Raw genomic sequence first — 19,370 nt, 5'->3', positions numbered from 1 at the left:
AGTGCAGTGGAGGTTTCAGTTTCTTCTTGAGTTGTGGGCAACAGCCAGAAAAAGAACTCAAGCCACATGGGATATTCTGTTTGATACAATGTTCCTTAGCAGCTACACCTTTCCTCTTCTAGGTGAGTCTTTCCATGTAACAGTCTCATGTCTTCCACTTGCAGTATTCTGCTCCTGTAGAATCAGCAGCAGCACCTGTTACACAGTAATATTTGGGCATCCTAGCAGCACTCTCATTCCCCTCCACATTTAACTCTTTGACAAGGGGAAGTTATGATTTCATCCATGATTTCATACATGTTCCAAATTGTGATGGAGAACAAAAATGGAACATGCTTCAATCTGCAGAGTTTCCAACCAGCTTTTTGTAAATGTCCTTGACATAAATTTACAACACAAAGTGCAGGATCTCCAAGCCTCATTAGGTGTGGATCTGGCCATTTCACTGAACGTATGCTGTACCTCTTTGGGAGACAGAATGTCTAAAGCAGATAATATCCATAGGTGCAGTGCCAATCCAGTCAGTACCATAATTCAATGCAAGGTGGTAATTCTGAATCTGCCACCATAAAATTTGCCATGGATAAAACAGGCCACTATTTTTTCGTGCTTCAACGTTATTGGGAAGACCTTACTGGAGCCCTTTCAAAATCCATTAGGAAAAACTTTGGCATTAAATGTAGACCTCTGGTGTTGTCCATCTCCTTCAGCTAGCCATTGTCTTCTTACACATTAGGCAGCAGACAATGGCTGCTATCCTATAGTTGGCTGCTCTGCCAATCCTGTCATGCAGGGTATACAACTACCTGCACTCTGTTTCTCTAGCTGGGAAGGTGCCATCTCCTAGAAAGATTTTGGAGGAGCACACGTCAGACATGCAGCTAGATGATGTCAGAAGTAGAAGAGTAACTCCATGTTCAGCGATGAATGTGATTCACACTACAGGATACCTGCCTTTAAGTGGACATGCTGAGTGATAACATCCATTAGCAATGCAAGGCATGAACTTATGGCATCCTGTAAAATCTGACATGAATGTGATTCACAGTATAGGATACCTGCCTTTAGGTGGACATGCTGAGCGATAACATGCATTAGCAATGCAAGGCATGAAGTTATGGCATCCTGTAAAATCTGATGTCTGTGGCCAGTGCTGAGCTTCACTGTTTAGGTGGATGGTAAGGACTGCACAATGCTGTTGTCACTGGTGATTTAACATTCTATATAATTTATAATTAGGGATAGTTTGAAATGTCAGACCTGTCATAGGTTCATAGGTTCATAGCTAGGTACTAGGCTATCGGCCCAAGGGCCTACGTAAGCCTAGCCAGCAAGGTACCATAGCTTACGCCACCCAAAAAAAGTTATTTTCCTGTTCCACTGTCCAGCAGAGACACAGAAGTGATCCCCGGGGTGTATTTCCTATTTCCCATCCACTCATCAAGATTTTTCTTGAAGAGTGCTAATGAAGAACTTTGCTTGACATAGATGGGTAGCTTGTTCCAGAGTATAGGAAGTCTCTGGGACAGGAATCTATCCCTCCAGCGTGTCCTGTTTATTGTAGTGACAAGGTTTAGGTCCCTAGAGCGTGTAGCTCGGAGGGATTGGGATTTCTTTAGGTGTAGCATGTCCAACAGCTCTGGGTTTGACATAGCTTTATATGATAGGCAGAGATCACCTCGGAGTAGGTGATATGCTACGGAGTAAAGCTGGAGTTTATTGAGGCGGTCAGTGTAGGGCATTTGTTTGAGGCCAGTAATCCTCTTTGTGAGGTACTTTTGTGGCCTTTCCAGCTGCTGCAGATGTTTTGTGAGGTACATTCCAAAAGGGACATTGTACTCTATAATGGGTCTAATGAGTGACGAGTAGAGGGGAACAATGACCTCTTTTTTCCTGGATGAGAACCCTTTTATGATGAGGTGTGTCATGTAGAAGGACTTCCTGACTACTGTGGCGATGTGACTATCAAAGGAGAGACTACTGTCCACCTGGGTCCCAAGGTCTCTTATCACGCATTCGGTGTTAAGTAGATTGCTGCCTATGTGGTAGTTCATGGGTACAGAGTTTTTACCAAAGGGGATGACACTGCACTTTTTGGCATTGAGCTTGAGGCCATGGCTCTGACACCAGGCATCTGTCTCAGTGAGGCCCTTCTGTAGGATGTTCACATCATTTGGGGACTTGACTATGGCTCCTAGTTTGCAGTCATCTGCGAACTTCGTTAGCCAGAGGCCTTCTGTGTTAGCCTGTACTTCAGAGAAGTAGATACCAAACTGGAGAGGTCCCAGGACGGAACCCTGCGGTGCACCACTTGTCACTGCTTTTAGGTCCGATTTGAAGTCTGCAACTTGTATAGTGTGGGTTCTGTCAGTGAGCCAGTTGGCAACCCATCTTGTGATGTAGGGATTTATACCTAGTTTAGTAAGTTTAGCTATAATTCCAGAATGGGGGATGGTGTCGAAAGCCATGGCGAGGTCAAGATAGGCTGTGTGAACCACCTTACCCTCATCCACAGCTTTGGTGACTGCCTCAAAGAAGTCGATCAGGTTCAGGAGGCATGATCTGCCTTTCACAAACCCGAACCGGGTGGGATCCAGAGTTTGGAGGTTACCAATGTCTTTGTTTATGAGCTCCATGATGATAAGTTCCATGGCCTTGCAGACCAGGCTCGTCAGGCTAATAGGTCGATAGTTCCCAGGATCAGTGGTGGCTCCCCCTTTGTGGAGTGGGATAACTGTTGCTGTGTGCCATTCAGTGGGCACAAAGCCTGATGCGAGGCTATTATTGAACATGGTGCTTAAGTGGGGAGCCAGTTCCTTCTGAAGTTCATGTAAAACACAGCCTGGGATGTTGTCCGGTCCCATGGATGCTGTGATTTTGGCTTTAGAGAGTGCAGCTTTTACCTGCATTGTTGTGATTACAGGGACTCTGCATTCCTCCTGCATAGATATGGGCCCTTTAGGGGGTGAGAGGGGGCTAAAGTTAGCACTGAACCGATCTGCCAGGATGTTGGCATTATCAGTTGGTTCTGTAATTTTCGTGCCTTTGTGCTGTAACTCAGAGCAGATCTGGGTGTTGCCATCTAGATTCTTGACATAGCTATAGAATGCTTGTGGTTGTCCTTGGATTTAGTGGCGATTTTGTTTTCATAGCTAGCTTTGGAGGATCTTATAAGGGATCTCAGCTTCTTTCTGAGGCTGACCAGGGAGCTCCTCCACTCATGGGATTTTACTCTCTTTTGCAACAGTTTCTTCCTTCTGTTGTACATTTTGTTTATGGCAGGGGACCACCAGATTGGCTTCCTTTTTTTGGAGGACAGTGTCTTGGTTTTGTTTGGGATAGCACGATCCATGCACTTGTGTAAGTGCTTATAGAGTGCATTTGTGTAGGATTCAGCAGTTGTAACTGTATTGTACATCTGCATGGGTGTCATGAGGTTCACCACTTCTGTCTTAAGAAGCATGAAGTTGGCTTTGGAGAAATGTTTTACTGTGGTTTCCTTAATGGGGGGTGGGGGCGGGATGTGGATATCAAGGGTGATAAGCTTATGGTTGGATCGGACCAACGAGGAGTTGACTTCAGGTGTGGAACACCGGTCACTCATGTTGGTAATGACTAGGTCTACAATATTGTTGTCCCTGGTGGGGGTGTGGATAAGTTGATCTAGGGCATTGGAGTTTATGAATTCCAGAAAGTGTTGAGCTAAGGAGTTTGTACATGAGTAGTTTTCCCAGTTAATGGTGGGGTAGTTGAAGTCGCCCATTATTAGGGTGTTTGGTTGAACCCTAATATTTTCCAGTACATCAAGAAAAGAGGAGTGGGAATCCTGGGGCATGGTGGGGGATCTGTAGCAAGCTACAATTTGGATTGCAGTTTTGCCCAGAGTTAGTTGCACTTGGATAACCTCGGATGCATTATGCTGAGCAACTAGCCTGGAGATGTGGATATCATTAATGAATATGGACACACCTCCGCCTTTGGTGTTACGGTCCAGGTTACATGGCCGAAGAGTGTGGTATGAGTTATAGCCAGGTAGTGCAGGGGTGCTCTCTGGAGCCTTGAACCAGGTCTCAGTCACTGCACAGATATCGATGTTCTCCATTTTAATGAGTGCCTGGAGTGAGTGCATTTTGAGATTTAGACATCTAGCATTGAGTAGCATTACCCTCAGTTTTTGTTTGCCTGTTCCTGTTATGGTGGTGAATTTTTTATTTGAACCCTACTTAAAAAAGGCACTATAGGGGCAGCAAGAGCCTTAGCCAGTATCCAGAATCCCAGAGGTGACAGGTGCAGGCCATCTGTGGCAAAGCATCGTGGTCTGTCGACCATGTCATCCCGAGCAGACAGATACTGGATCCCCTTAGAATGACACCAGAAGCTTAGCCAATTGTTGAAGTCAATCATTTTGTCCTTGTACTGTGGTATCATTCTGGGCGATGAAAATGAAAAAAATGGCTCAGGAACAATGACAGCGTCCACGTACAAATGTTTAATAAAAACAGTGTCTTTAAAACCAGTGCTGTGGTAGATATAATCCAAATGAACCAAGAAACAAATATCTGCAAGTACAAAACTTAAGCGCTTTTCGTCTGTTTGCGTAAACAGACTTCTTCAGACAAATGCACTACATGAAACAAAAAATTTAAATACAAAGTATATGGTCACATGACAAATATAGCCCAATTAACTCTTTATGTTCAAAACAATGTTGGCTGCCTTCAACTCTGTGAAAGCGGCAATGTGCAAAAAGCAGAATTAACAAACCTAACAACCAAGGAAAATTACGTTTAACCACAATCATGTGTTATATTGTGGTTAAGCTTCACTTCTGAAAAACAAAAAATTTTACATATATATGAGTGTATATGTATACCGATTACTCTAACACAGTCTGTTATAACAACATGCAATAATATGTAAAGAAACTTACAAATGTTAATGTTAAAGTGTCGTCAGCACTTATATGTGAATCTATAAAGTAAAGTGCCGACAAAGCTCCACTTACGTCCCACGTTTTATGATAATCTTAATTTACTAAAGGTAAGCTCAATCCTCTAGCGCTGTCGCGCTACATCCCCTCATGTCAATAATGTTTTGTAACATAAGTTCGGAGATAGAGCGTCCCATACGGTGAGTAAAAATAAATGAAAGTTAAATGTCCATTCCTGGAACAACTCTATGAACAACACCAATGTTATTTTACCTAACTATGGTACTAATGACCTGGACATTGACAACACTGATTTGACACCACCAAGACCAGGGACAAGTCATGATGCACCCATGACAAGTAGGGACAGGCCTGAGAATATTGAAACAGAGGGTGCTCCTAATAACCACCAGTCTAATAACCATCAGACAAAAAACTTTCAAGGGCAGACAGCGAGGAGTCGCAACAGATATGGTGTGAACCAGAGGAAATATTACAACACTCAAGCTGCGAGCAACAGGAGGAGATAGTGGGGCACCTTTTCGATGTTGTGACAGACACATTGGATAACAACACCACCACTGTTTACAAACTTATTACTAACACAAAAGGAGACTTCAACATTTACAATTACACTGAATTCACCTTGGACAATAGTCTGGTTGAACTACTTGTAAATGGACTTAACTTTGTTCCATCTAATAGAGGTGATGTAGTTGAAACACTGCTGGACTTTAAACTTTATATTAGAAAGCTTAACTTAACAGCTTTATTAGGTGTTGGGTCATCCGATAGACATGTATTTCAGTTAGCAAGTACTTACAACCCACCCACACACCCACTAATCCACCTCTTTGATTACATGTGTGAAATAGAAATAAGGAAATTGTTTAGTCAGAATGCTTGCCTCACTAAATATTATAATGTTTCCACAGAGGATAAATTGAATTTAACACAATTTAAGAATTTATCTATCCAAATAATGAAACCGGACAAAGGTGGTGGGCTAGTGGTAATGGAAGGGTGTCAATATATTGACAAAATGACAAAACTTCTTGAAGGTCAGGCTTATCAAAAAGTGAGTCTAAATGAGTTTAATATAGCACAAAACAGAATAAAAATGTTTATTAATGACTTATTTATTGACTCACTGACTGACATACATATTAACATTTACTTAAATTTGCCATCACCTCAACTGCCTTCCCTATTTGGGTTACCTAAAATCCATAAAGACCTTAATGATCCCGCTATGAGAGCACTGGTAGATGCTCATCAATCCATCACATATCCTTGTGCCAAGGTGATTGATTCCATGTTGAAAATGTACGTAAGTAAAGAAAAACAAATTTGTAAAGACTCATGGTCATTCCTTGAACAAATTAACCAACTTGTATATAATGATGAAAAAAACTTTTTAACTATAGACGTTTGTGATCTTTATACGTCTATTCCCTATGATATAGGTATTGAGTGGGTGATAGAATTCATCAGGTTAAGAGGAGCAAGTGACTCAGAGCAAAAATTGGTGGAACAACTGTTGGGAATAGTTTTGGAATACAACTTTTTTGCCTTTGACAATAATATCTATTTACAAAAAATAGGGGTAGCCATGGGCTCCCCATGTGGAGGCAGTTTTGCCAATTTAGTCATGGCACATTGGGAACATAAATTTGTTCTTGAAAATGTAAACTTGAAGAACAGTATTTCCTTTTACACTCGGTACCTGGACGATATTTTCATTATAATTTCAGGTGGCAGTACTGCAGCAAAAGAGCTAGTTGAGTATTTCAATAACACTACTGATTTTTTAAATTTTACCAGCGTTTATCAAGAGATGAGTATTAGCTATCTTGATGTACTTTTATCAAAAAACACATCAGGTCGACATTATACAGCAAAAATTTTTAGAAAGAGTACGTACTCCAACTCACTCTTGCACTTCAACAGCTCACATCCTTTGCATCAAAAAAAGTCTGTCATTAAAGGACAGGTTGTACGAGCTGCAAGAATGACCACTATGCAAAATGATTTTCTAATTGAATGTTTTCACATAGAGGTTATCCCACTGACTTAATTAATAACATAATAATGGAAGTCCAAGTTAAAAGAGAAAAAGGAATTTACAAACCAATTTTAAACAAGGACTTATTATTAGTACCAAGGGAGTCACGTTTAGATCATGACACAAGGGACATCGAACAGACTAATTATATAAACATCTTCGATGACAACACACTTGAAAGTAAAAACTTAGTACAAGTAACTAATGGAAACATCATGTTTGTTTTAACTTACAACATAAGGGCAAGAGAAGTTGTAGACACACTGAATAGAAATTGGCACCTATTTACAACTGATAAAGACATCATTGGAAAGTTAGGAGCATCACCAGTTGTTACTTATAGGCGTGGTAAAAACATAAAAAATATCATAGAAGGTCGAAACAACATTGCATGTAGAACAGCAGGTATGTTCCTCTCTGAGATGTGTAACTATTGTAAACACATACATATAGGCAACTAATTTACCATCAGAGACAGGAACTACACCTTGAGAAAGAAATTTAATTGTAACTCTAAAGGTGTAGTCTATTTAGCTTTATGCCAACTATGTCCAGCCTTCTTTGTTGGAAAAACAGACAGAAGACTCCATGAGAGAATTTATGACCATGTATATTCAATTAGCAGGCATAAACAAGAGAATGCATTAGCGAAGCATTGTATGGAAAAACCTAACCACTTTTTTAAGTTTAAAGTTATTGAACAAATACAAGATCAGGACAATATGATGCACAGCATGCTTAGAAGTGGTTCTAGTTCATTGAATTTAGAAAAAATAGAAATTAGAAAGTTTATTCACTCACCTGTATACTTAAACTTAAAAATTGGTTACGTTAGGTGGTGTTTTTTCAGCTTTTATATTGTAATATATTGGGTCACTAAACACATATTAGCTTATTGTTTTTTATGTCCTAGAAGATAAGTGCTTATGAGTTGCACGCAAGGATTTAAAAGTGTTCATCTTGGTATTGATGACACTGGTTAAATTTCTGTCTGAACCCTGCCCTTATAGAAAGGTATCCAACACCATTGTTTTCATTTTTTGAAGCTGTAACTGTATTTGTTGATCTACTATTAAAGACTCGGAAAGAATGTAGCATCACATAGTCCTGCACATTGGCCTCAGGGATCAAGTTGCGCAATAGTCTTAGAGTAAATTATTTTGGTTGTTTCCATTTAACTTTCATTTATTTTTATTCACCATATGGGACGCTCTATCTCCGAACTTATGTTACAAAACATTATTGACATGAGGGGATGTAGCGCGACAGCGATAGAGGATTGAGCTTACCTTTAGTAAATTAAGATTATCATAAAACTTGGGACGTAAATGGAGCTTTGTCGGCACTTTATTTTATACATTCACATATAAGTGCTGACGACACTTTAACATTAACATTTGTAAGTTTCTTTACATATTATTGCATGTTGTTATAACAGACTGTGTTAGAGTAATCGGTATACATATACACACATATATATGTAAAATTTTTTGTTTTTCAGAAGTGAAGCTTAACCACAATATAACACATGACTGTGGTTAAACGTAATTTTCCTTGCTTGTTAGGTTTGTTAATTCTGCTTTTTGCACATTGCCGCTTTCACAGAGTTGAAGGCAGCGAACATTGTTTTGAACATAAAGGGTTAATTGGGCTATATTTGTCATGTGACCATATACTTTGTAGTTAAATGTTTTGTTTCATGTAGTGCATTTGTCTGAAGAAGTCTGTTTACGCAAACAGACGAAAAGCACTTAACATTTGTACTTGCAGATATTTGTTTCTTGGTTCATTTGGATTATATCTACCACAGTATTGGTTTTAAAGACACTGTTTTTATTAAACATTTGTACGTGGATGCTGTCATTGTTCCTGAGCCGTTTTTTTTCGTTTTCATCTGAGTTTTTCATTTTTTGGTGGTTGATCATTCTGGGCGATGGCAGAATGCTACTCAGGGCTAGGGTCATACCTGCTTGAGCTACAAGATCGGAGAGCTCTTAGGTTCACAGGTTCATAGGTTCATACTAGGCTATCTGACCTAGGGCATTTATAAGCCTAGCCAGAGTGTGTCTGCCTTTCACCACCCATTTTAAATTAATTTTGCTATGCCCTTTTTCGAAGTTAGTATACTGTGCCTCTGTCTAACAGTGACAGAGAAGTGATACCCAGGGTAAACCTACGATCTCCCATCCACTCATCAAGATTCCTCTTGAAGAGAGTCAATGAGGGACTCTGCCTAACCTGGACTGGGATTTTATTCCAGAGTGAAGGGAGCCTCTGGGTTATGAATCTGTCCCTCCAGCATGTCCCATTTATTTCAGTGCTGAGGTTCAAGTCTCTCGAGCGCGTAGCACGATGGGATTTGGATTTCCTGATGTGCAGCATGTCCATTAATTCCGGGTTGGGCATGGCTTTATACGTCAGGCACAGATCGCCTCTGAGCAGGTGGTATGCCACTGAGTAGAGCTGGAGTTTCTTTAACCGGGCAGCGTATGGCATCTGTTTGAGCCCTTTGATCCTCTTGGTGAGGTACTTTTGGGGTCTTTCCAGTTGCTGCAGGTGTCTGGTAAGGTACATCCCAAAAGGGGCATTGTACTCAAATATGGGCCTGATGAGGGATAAGTAAAGAGGCACGATGACCTCCCCTGATCTAGATGTGAATCCCTTCATGATTAGTTGGGCTATATAAAATGTTTTTCTAACCACTTTGGCCACGTGGTTGTCAAATGAGAGATTGCTATCAACTTGGGTCCCCAGGTCCCTAATTACTTCTTCTGTACTTAATGGATTACCACCTATGTGGTAATTTGTGGGCACTTTGTTTTTGCCAGAGGGGATGACTATACACTTTTTGGCATTTAGCTTGAGGCCATGGCTCTGGCACCAGTTGTCTGTTTCTAAGAGGCCCTTTTGGAGGATGCTTTGTGTCGGCTGGAGAGTCAATTATGGCACCCAGTTTGCAGTCATCTGCGAACTTGGTCAGCCACAGTCCTTCCATGTTGGCCTGTACCTTCGAGAAATATATACCGAACAAGAGAGGTCCCAGGACTGAGCCTTGTGGGACGCCACTTGTAACTGGTTTGGAGTCTGACATGGCTCCAGCAATTCTAACCATGTGGGTTCTGTCCTTGAGCCAGTTTGCAACCCATCTAGTGACATAGGGGTTTATATTTAAGCTGGTGAGCTTATCTATAATGCCCGAGTGGGGTATTGTATCGAAGGCTTTTGCGAGGTCCAGGTAGGCTGTGTGGACCACCTTCCCCTCGTCAATGGCCTTGGTGACAGTTTCAAAGAAATCAACCAGGTTTAAGAGGCAGGATCTGTCCTTAACAAAGCTGAACTGGGTAGGATCCAGTGTCTGTAAGGTCCCCATTATCTTTATTTATGAGGTCTATGATGATCCTTTCTATAGCTTTGCAGACCAAGCTAGTCAGGCTTATGGGGCCATAGTTTCCAGGATCCGTTGAGGCACCACCTTTGTGGAGAGGGACCACTGTTGCTGTACGCCACTCTTTGGGTACATATCCTGTAGTAAGGCTGAGATTGAACAGTAGTTTTATGTTGGGTTTAGCTCTTCTTGGAGTTCATGTAGGACACAGCCCAGGACACCGTCTGGTCCCATTGATGCTGTGTTTTTTGCTTTGGAGAGGGCAGTTCTTACCTGAGTATCTGAGATGTCAGGGGGGCAGCACTCTGCTGGGATAGATATTTGCCCTTTTGGTGGGGAGGGGGGAGATGTTTGCGCTGAACCTGTCAGCTAGGATGTTGGCAATGTCTGTGTGTTCGGTGTATTTTTGTCATTTTGGACTAATTCTGAGCATATCTGGGAATTCCCACCTAGGTTCCTAACATAACTAAAGAAAGCCTTGTGATTATCCTTAGTGTCTACAATTTTTCTCTCGAAGCTGGCCTTAGACAATTTTATGAGTGCCCGTAGTTTTTTGCTAATACTGATCAGAGATGCCTTCCCTTTTTGGGATTTTGCTCTATCATGTAGTAGCTTCCTCCTTCTATTGTATAGTTTGTTTATGGCTGGGGTGCATTTGGAGGATTGGGTCTTGGTTTTATTTGGGATTGCATGATCCATGCATTCCTGAAGGTGTTCATAGAATGCGTTTATAAAGGATTCTGCAGTCTGGGCCGTATTTTCCACAGGCCCGGGGGCTTTGAAGGATTCCACCTCGGTTTTGAGGAGTGTGAAATTTGCTTTAGAGAAGTTTTTCACTGTGGTTTTCATGGCAGGGGGTGGAGTCGGGATGTGAGTATCCAGTGAGATTAGTTTATGGTCTGATCTTACCAGTGAGGGATACACTTCTGGTCTAGATAATAGAGTCCCCATGTTGCTGATGATCAGGTCCAGTATGTTTTCCCCTCTTCTGGGAGTGGTAACAAGTAGTTCCATAGCATTTGAGTTTATAAATTCTAGGAACCTTTGGGCTAGGGTGTTGGAGCTAGAGTAATGCTCCCAGTCTATGTTTGGGTAGTTGAAGTCGCCCAATATAATGGTGTTTGGAGAGACCTTCATATTTTCCAGTGTTCTCAGGAAGGCCGAGTGGGTTTCCTGGGTTTGGGAGGGTGGTCTGTAGCAGGCTATAAACTGGAAGGCAGTTTTACCCACTGTTAGTTGCACATGGATAGTCTCTGGTGCTTCGTGTTGTGCCACCAGCCTGGAGGTGTGGGTATCTTTGACGAATATTGATACTCCCCCTCCTTTTGTGGTTCGGTCCAAGTTTTGGGGCCGAAAAGCATATATGAGGTATAACCTGGTAGTGCTGGAGTGCTCTCAAAAGCCTTGAACCAGGTTTCTGTTACTGCACAGATATTGATGTTCTCCATGCTAAGGAGAGTTTCGAGTGCGTGCATCTTGAGGTTTAGACTTCTGACGTTGAGTAGCATTACTCTTAGTTTCTTATCCCTTGTTATACCTATGGAGGTGGGTTTGTCTTTTGAGCCTTGCCTAAAAAAGGCACTATGGGGGTAGCAAGAGCCTTTGCCAATATCCGAAAGCCCAGGGGTGACAGGTGCAAGCCGTCCCTAGCGAAGCATCGTGGCTTGTCGAGCATGTCATCCCAGGCTGACAGGCATTGGATCCCCTTTGAATGACACCAATACTTAAGCCAATTGTTGAAATTGATCATCTTGTCTTCATATTGTGGCATCATTCTTGGTGAGGGTAAGATGCTACTCAAGGTCAGGGTCATACCGGACTGGGCTACATGCTCAGAGAGCTCCTCTATGTCTCTTTTCATGTAGTCCAGGGAGGTATGTCTCAGGTCATTCACACCAGCATGGACAATGACTGAGTCATATTTGTACTTGCCTTGGAGTGACCTGAGTGCTTGTGTTATGTGGCGGATCCTAGCGCCCGACAGGCAGCTCACCGTGACCTTCTCCTTGTTCAGCCTGGTGAGCGGGACGTCAGTGTGCCTGACGATAGAGTCACCTATTACAAGTGTATCAGGTGTGTTGTTTAGCCTTAAGGGCTGTGACTGTTCGGCACGCTGGCTTTGTGAGCTAGGTGTTGCACGTGTTTTGTTTTGGGGTAGCGGTTGCTTGGCTGTCTGCTTTGGAGGTCTCTGCTGCTTAGGAAGATTTTTATTTAGAGCCTCAGAGTATGTTTTTGTGTGTTTATGTGTTTGGTTTGCTGTCGTGGTAGGTCTATGTGAGACTGGAATTGTAGTGAGTGTGGTTTCCTTCTCCTCCTGACTGCTTACGCCAGTACTGAGTTGAGAGAGCTTAGCCTCCAGTACGGCTATATGGTTGCATCTCTCACATGTGTTGGAATTTGTTAGGAGGAGGAGAGGGTTGTCTGTGTACATGAGGCAGTTGTAACATTGCCTCAAGATTCCCAGATTCACCAGCTGGACCGGAGAGGAGATTGACAACTGACCTTTGGACATGCTAGAATAGTATTGGGAATTCCTTTATAATTGAAAAAAAAGGGCCAGTGGGGAACAAGGTACTCAAGGGGAGTTTGTGAGGGTGTAGTGCTTTTAATTTTTTAGTGCTGACTTACATAATGGCTTTAGTGAGCGAGTGCCAGGTAACTTAAATGCAATGTGTTACAGGTAACTTAAATGCAAAAACGACAAACAGTAACTTTCTTTCAAGTGAAACAAGGAAATAAGTACAGTAAGCAATGCAGATATCACTAGGGATTCACAGAAGCGCTGAAAAGCCGCGTTTTAGGTGGAATTAGCATTTCAGGGAAATAACAAGCAAACAAACAACAAGCATACAAACAAAGCTAGATTTAGCAGGCCTAGATCTAGTCTATGTTACAGCAAACAAGGTGTACCAATTTCAGTAAGTCTTTCAGAGTCATATTTGTACTTGTTGTGGAGTGACCTGAGTGCGTGGGTTATGTGGCGGATCCTGGCACCTAACAGGCAGCTGACAGTAACCTTCTCCTTGTTTATCCTGGTGAGTGGGACATCAGTGTGCCTGACTATAGAGTCACCAATGACTAGTGTGTTGGGTACATTGTTTTGCCTTATTGGCTGTGGTTGAGTGGCACACTGAGTCTGTGGGCTATGTGTCATTTGGGTTGTGCTGGGGGATGGAGGTTGCTTGCGTTTCTGCTTTGGAGGTCTCTGTTGCTTAGACAGATTATTATTGAGAGCCTCCACGAATGTTTTTGTGTTACTGTGTGTGGATTTTGGTGGTGTAGATTTAGTGAGACGATGTGATGAGTGTGGTGTGGTGCAAATGTTTACCTTCTCCTCATGACTGTCAGGTTCAGTCTTGGTTGGAGAGAGCTTTACCTCCAGTTTGGCTAGATAAGTGCATCTCTCACAGGTTGTAGTGTTGGGTGGTAGGAGGAGGGGGTTATCTGTGTACATGAGGCAATTTCTACATTGCCTCAAGATGCCCAGATTCATCAGATAGACAGGAGAGAACACTGGGAGCTGACCCTTGGACATGCCTGAATAAAAAACTATTTTCCTCTAGATAAATGAGGAAAGTGAGTACAAGAGCTGTTTTTCTCAACGCCAGTGAGAAAAGTAAGTACAAAAACTGTTTTTCTCTAGGTAAGTGAGGAAAGTGAGTACAAGAGCTGTTTTTCTCAACGCCAGTGAGAAAAGTAAGTACAAAAACTGTTTTCCTCTAGGTAATGAGGAAGATTGAGTGCTATAGTAATTAGTAGCTTATTTAGTGCTTACAAGTTCTGAACAAGTGCTGAGCATGAACAAGCAAATTTAAGTGCTAAAACTAAGAATCTGTATCTGTACTAGACAAGTTACAGGACAGAAACAAGTGCAAATGCAGGCTTTCAAATCAGAAAGTTGAGAGAGATGGAAGATTGCCCAAACGGCCATTAACTACAATTTCTGGGCCAGAACCACTCCTTATGTGGTAGACAGGTTACCTAGTGCTTACCACTCCCACTGATATGCTAGACGGCTTCCCTCCAACACAGAAAGGCTTGGGGGCCTCAAAAGCTTACATACAGTCCTGGATATAGCAAATCTGTATCTGGAACACTAGTTACAGGAAAGGTAGGAAACAGGCTTACAGTTTTTTTTTCCACTCATCTGTTGCACAGCCACAAGTGTAGGTGCCTTGGCTGCATTTAGGACATTTATGGTAGGTGGCACTCTATACAATCTCCACTCCTAATGCACTCAGTAATGTAGATGTTCAGTCAGTGCACACTTTGTACCTCTTGTTCTCACATGGCCAATACTGGCAAATGTTCTGCATTTTTTTTTCATATGAAAGGTACAACTATCCAAGACCAAAATGTTTTGTCTTTACCTTCTGGGATGGATTAGTGTCATATGTCTATCCAATGTGTCTGGAGTACTGGGTAGCTATTGTCTTGCATTGCATTTGCCATCTACACAATATGTGCAATTCACTTTATTACTATAGTACAGTTTGGACTGGAAGTGCATTGCCCACTGTGTTTGCCCGCACTTATTTAAATCATCTGAAGCTGCTGATGTTTAGGTATTAGGCAAAGAAGTGTCTGCAATGTTTTGGCTACACTGCAGCAGAAAGCCACATGAAGTATGGCCTCTTTCTCTAAGTTTTGATGGCTTCCTGGATGTATGACAACAATCCATGTCATCAGGGACTGCATCTCCCTATTACCTGTTGCCTATTTGTCAACGGGTGAGACTGCTAAAAAAACATAACATCATAACATATGAAAAAAATAAATTGATAGGTGCTCTGAGTGACAGGCTCATTCTACACTGATGAACCAAGAGTACAAACAAGTCATACAAGTTACTCTTGATTATAAAGCATGTGGATGTGAGTGCAGTGCGAGTCTGTAGTTCAGAAGAGTGTTAGTATTCAGCATGCTATGGGAGAAGTATCATTATTTCAAGTGAAAACTGCAAACATTTATAGTACCAATGTTTCATAAATTTCCTCTCCCCACTGTCAGCAAAGAACAGATTATGATTTATGGCTTCAGTGTTGTACTTGCAATGAGCTCCCTGGTACCTTTGCCTGCCTCTCCTCAGCTAAGCTCTAAATAACAATTTGATCCCTTTGATTTTATCAAATATCAGTACACAGATGCTACTTATCGTACATTATCACCAAAACGGCAATTACAAGTAAAGCAAACACTGACATGACTGTGCTCAGGAATGCTGAGCCAAATTAATAAAAATCTGTTAGCAAATCAAATTGCTAGAAAACACGTAGGTGAGTGGCATTCATTACACTCACCCTTTCTGTAATAAGAGGTTAAGTGGTTGTACTTACTGCCAAGCTCAGTTCCATCTTCCACATCAGCAAAAGGAAGCTCTGCAACCAAAACATCTACACCTTCATCTGGTGCAGACTGACCCCTTACAGATTTCTGATGCTCCTCTGCAACTGCCTTGACTTCTACATTTTCCTGAACCACCGAAACACCTTAGAAAAAAAAAGATTTCTGAATATGCTGGCACTTTATTTATTTATTTATTAAGTATGTCTTTATTCATTTAAATAATTTTTAACTAAGTGAAATAGCCTAAAGACCATTTTCAGCCATGACCCAGTCCAAGAGCCAGCAACAAGTTTTCAACACAGCATTTACAAACAGATCATCTTCTGAGTTATATTTCAAATGAACATTTACACTGAGATTACATTATAACCAACTTTGCCTCTCTGCCTTAACTTACTCATGTGATCTAACTCTAACCCAACATAATACTTTATAAAAAAAACTTTCCCTACAGTATCGCTACACAAGACACTCGGATACACACACACACACACACACACATACATGCAAGTGCACCATCACGTCACAAAATCTATACCATAACCTAGCCCTTATTATAACCCTGATCAGCAAACACACACACACACACACACACACACACACACACACACACACACACACACACACACACAAACACAAACACATGCACACACACACACAAACACACATACACACATAAGTGGTGCAAACACAGAGATGCAAAATAATGCATAGATATATAAATATATAAAATTAATGATCTGGATTAATATAATTCATATTAATTGTTCTGGAATCTCTACTGCATATCAAAATATGACTAGGATTTAGGAAAACATAACAGACTGCACCATAATGTTTCTAGCAGGATCGCTCACTGTGTTCTGAGTAAGGGATTCAAAGACTGCTACAGCACTACAGTGGTAAGAAGGTTCCAGCATGTGTAGTGCTACAGCAATCTAACTGGAGAAAGACATATGCAAATGAGCTGGTTTGGGGGTGCACTGTTAATGTAAATTGGCCATGTGCACTTCCCCACAGCCTTTTTCCAGGATTGAAATAGTATGGCTGAGTGTGTCAAAGACAAGCTCCAGTATGCTATTTGGGGAGTGAAGCAATAAAAATGTACACCATCTTTTTACAGTTACACCCATTGATGTCTGCATCAAGAGAGGGGCTGTTAGTGCCACAGCAATCAGGTAAGTACTGCAAAGGTAGGTGTGTATATGTGTGTGTGTGTGTGTGTGTGTGTGTGTGTGTGTGTGTGTGTGTGTGTGTGTGTGTGTGTGTGTGTGTGTGAGTCTACTAGCATGCATAGAGCTGTCTTGGTCTGTGTGTATGTCTGTTTGTGGCTTGTGTATGCGTGCATACATGCATCTATGTATACACTTGTATGTTTGCTGGTGCCTGTGCTACACTTCATGGGATGGTACTAGGAGTGCTAATCATTTTACTTCTAACTGCACTGAGTTCCAATGAACAAACATGTGCTCCACATGGCTCCTGCATGTCTGTGATCCCTATTTTATCACTGCAGAACTAATAGAGGTCACCAACAAAGCCTTAATAGCATTACACTACTAATTTCTCTTGATATCCCCCATGTGTATATCTCACATAACAGTTAGACTTAAGCATGACTGGAAAAAAGTCATGTACAACTAACCTGTAGGCACTTGAAAAAAATAAGCACTATATGTAAAGATTTCTTGTTAAAATTAAAAAAGTGTTTAAATCCAAGGATTTAAATTTTGCTTGTGACATAAACAGGATATGCTGGTGAGTCAGATATGTGTCTCGGAAAATCCCCATGCTCTGGAACAGACTCCCCAACCATGTGAAGCAGGGTCCATCCCTTATCATATTAAAGGGTAACCTTAATCAACAGATGGGAAATTGGAAATTCATCCTGGGACTGGCCCCATAGGCAGAAAGTAACCATGCCCAAACTAAATAATCCAACAAAAGAGCCGGTCCGGTAGAAATAAACGAAATAACCAAAAACCAGACAAGGGAAGTGCTGTATGCAGAAACGTTTAATCACAAGCATAAACGCTGAATTTTCCACAAGGTGTTTTTGTCCAAGAACCTCTCAGACTTCCTCAGACATTATATAAAACACTTCTGAATACATACTTTTATACCATTCACCTTAATTGACTAATTGATTAATTTATATCTTTAAAAACATATTACCATTTACTATAAAATTCTTAAAAAATGAATGAATTAGATATATAACTATATTAAAACCACCACAATTAATTAAAATATATACACATATAATGCTATAATAGTGTCAAATGTATACATATAAATGGATGAATATAATAAATAACTTGATGATTAATACTTGAACAGAAATTATAAAAAAATGATGTTTTTAAAATGAATATATTATACACAAACAACTGATTTCTAAAAGGCCACTTCTATAATTTAGCAGATCTAAGCTTTAACAGAGGTAGAATTGAAATGGAATCGTTAAGCCCTGGGGTTTTATTAGCTTCCAGAATTATCTGCCATAATGTTTCTCTGAATTCCAATTTGGTTTCCCACGGACCCCCTCTTACTTCTTGGGGAACCATTTCTATTACAGAAAAAAGAAATTGTGCATTACTGCACTCTAACGTATGTTTAGACAAAGCACTTGTACTGTTCTTTTTTCTCACATCATTGTGGTGTTCATACATTCTGCGTTTCAGTTGTCTTTCCATTTTACCTACATAAAAGGCATCACAGGATCCACATGTAACTAAATAAAGTAATCCCTTTGAATTACAGTTGGAATAATTTTTGTTATATATAGTTTTGTGTCTTACTTGTAAATATACCTCTTTCCCTTGTAATACGTATTTGCATTGGTTACAGGCACCACATTTATATGTCCCCCTCCTTTTTTGTGTGAATATCTGTGTATTAACTGCTTGTTCTAATACATTTTTAATACTCTGTCCTTTTCTAAAAACAACCTTTAGGGGTTTGTTCTTAAATACCTCTAAATCCGTAAATTCAGAGAACTTTTTCCACTACCTTTCTAAAGTGGATTTAATCAAGTTTGCAGTTCCACTGAAATTAGTCACAAAGGCTCTACCAAAGTCTTCCTGACTTGTTTTTTGTATTGTGCCTTGTGTGTAAGTAAGTGGGCCTGAACCTAGCATCGGTTTATACTTATCATTTCCCCCTTGTTCCACTTCTATCTGTATGTTATTGATCAGAACTATAGGATAGCCTCTGTCTATGAACATTTTCTCTAGTACCTTACATTCATTCTGAAAATCAGAATCCAAGGATGTCATACGGCTAACCCTAACATACTGACCCTTGATAATACTCTTTTTGTGATAGTAAGGGTGTGCACTACTATAGCTAATATATGTATTGGAAAATGTAGGCTTTCTATAAACTACTGATTTAAATCCTTTACCAGTGTTAAATATAGTCACATCTACATAATTACATTTTCTATTGTTACCTGATGTATGAACTGCAAAAAGGTAGTAGTTCCAGAAAGAAAACTCATGAATTTTTCCAACGTGGCCCTGTCCCCTGTCCAAAAAAATACAGATGTCATCAAGGTATCTAGTATAAAGTTTCCAGTGTTGTGAGAAGGGACAGGTATGAATAAATTTAGATTCCCATACAGATAAAATAATATCTGCGTA

The 19,370-nt window shown here is 40.8% G+C and overlaps 1 protein-coding gene across 3 annotated transcripts in view; it reads right to left on the bottom strand.

Moving 5' to 3' along the window:
• The window catches only part of AKAP7 (A-kinase anchoring protein 7), a 1,625,267-nt gene that overhangs the window by 1,539,189 nt on the left and 66,708 nt on the right, over nucleotides 1–19,370 (bottom strand). For all 3 annotated transcript variants that reach the window (XM_044064537.1, XM_044064536.1, XR_006363953.1), the window contains exon 2: nucleotides 15,717–15,869. In XM_044064537.1, coding sequence (XP_043920472.1) covers nucleotides 15,717–15,869 — 153 coding nt within the window. The remainder of the gene's footprint in view (nucleotides 1–15,716; nucleotides 15,870–19,370) is intronic.

The sequence above is a fragment of the Protopterus annectens genome, chromosome 1.part0, assembly GCF_019279795.1.
Source record: "Protopterus annectens isolate FY-2018-M chromosome 1.part0, PAN1.0, whole genome shotgun sequence".
NCBI classification, from domain to species: domain Eukaryota; kingdom Metazoa; phylum Chordata; order Ceratodontiformes; family Protopteridae; genus Protopterus; species Protopterus annectens.
The sequence above is the reverse complement of the archived record's forward strand: the minus strand, read 5'-3'. Positions and strand labels throughout refer to the sequence as shown.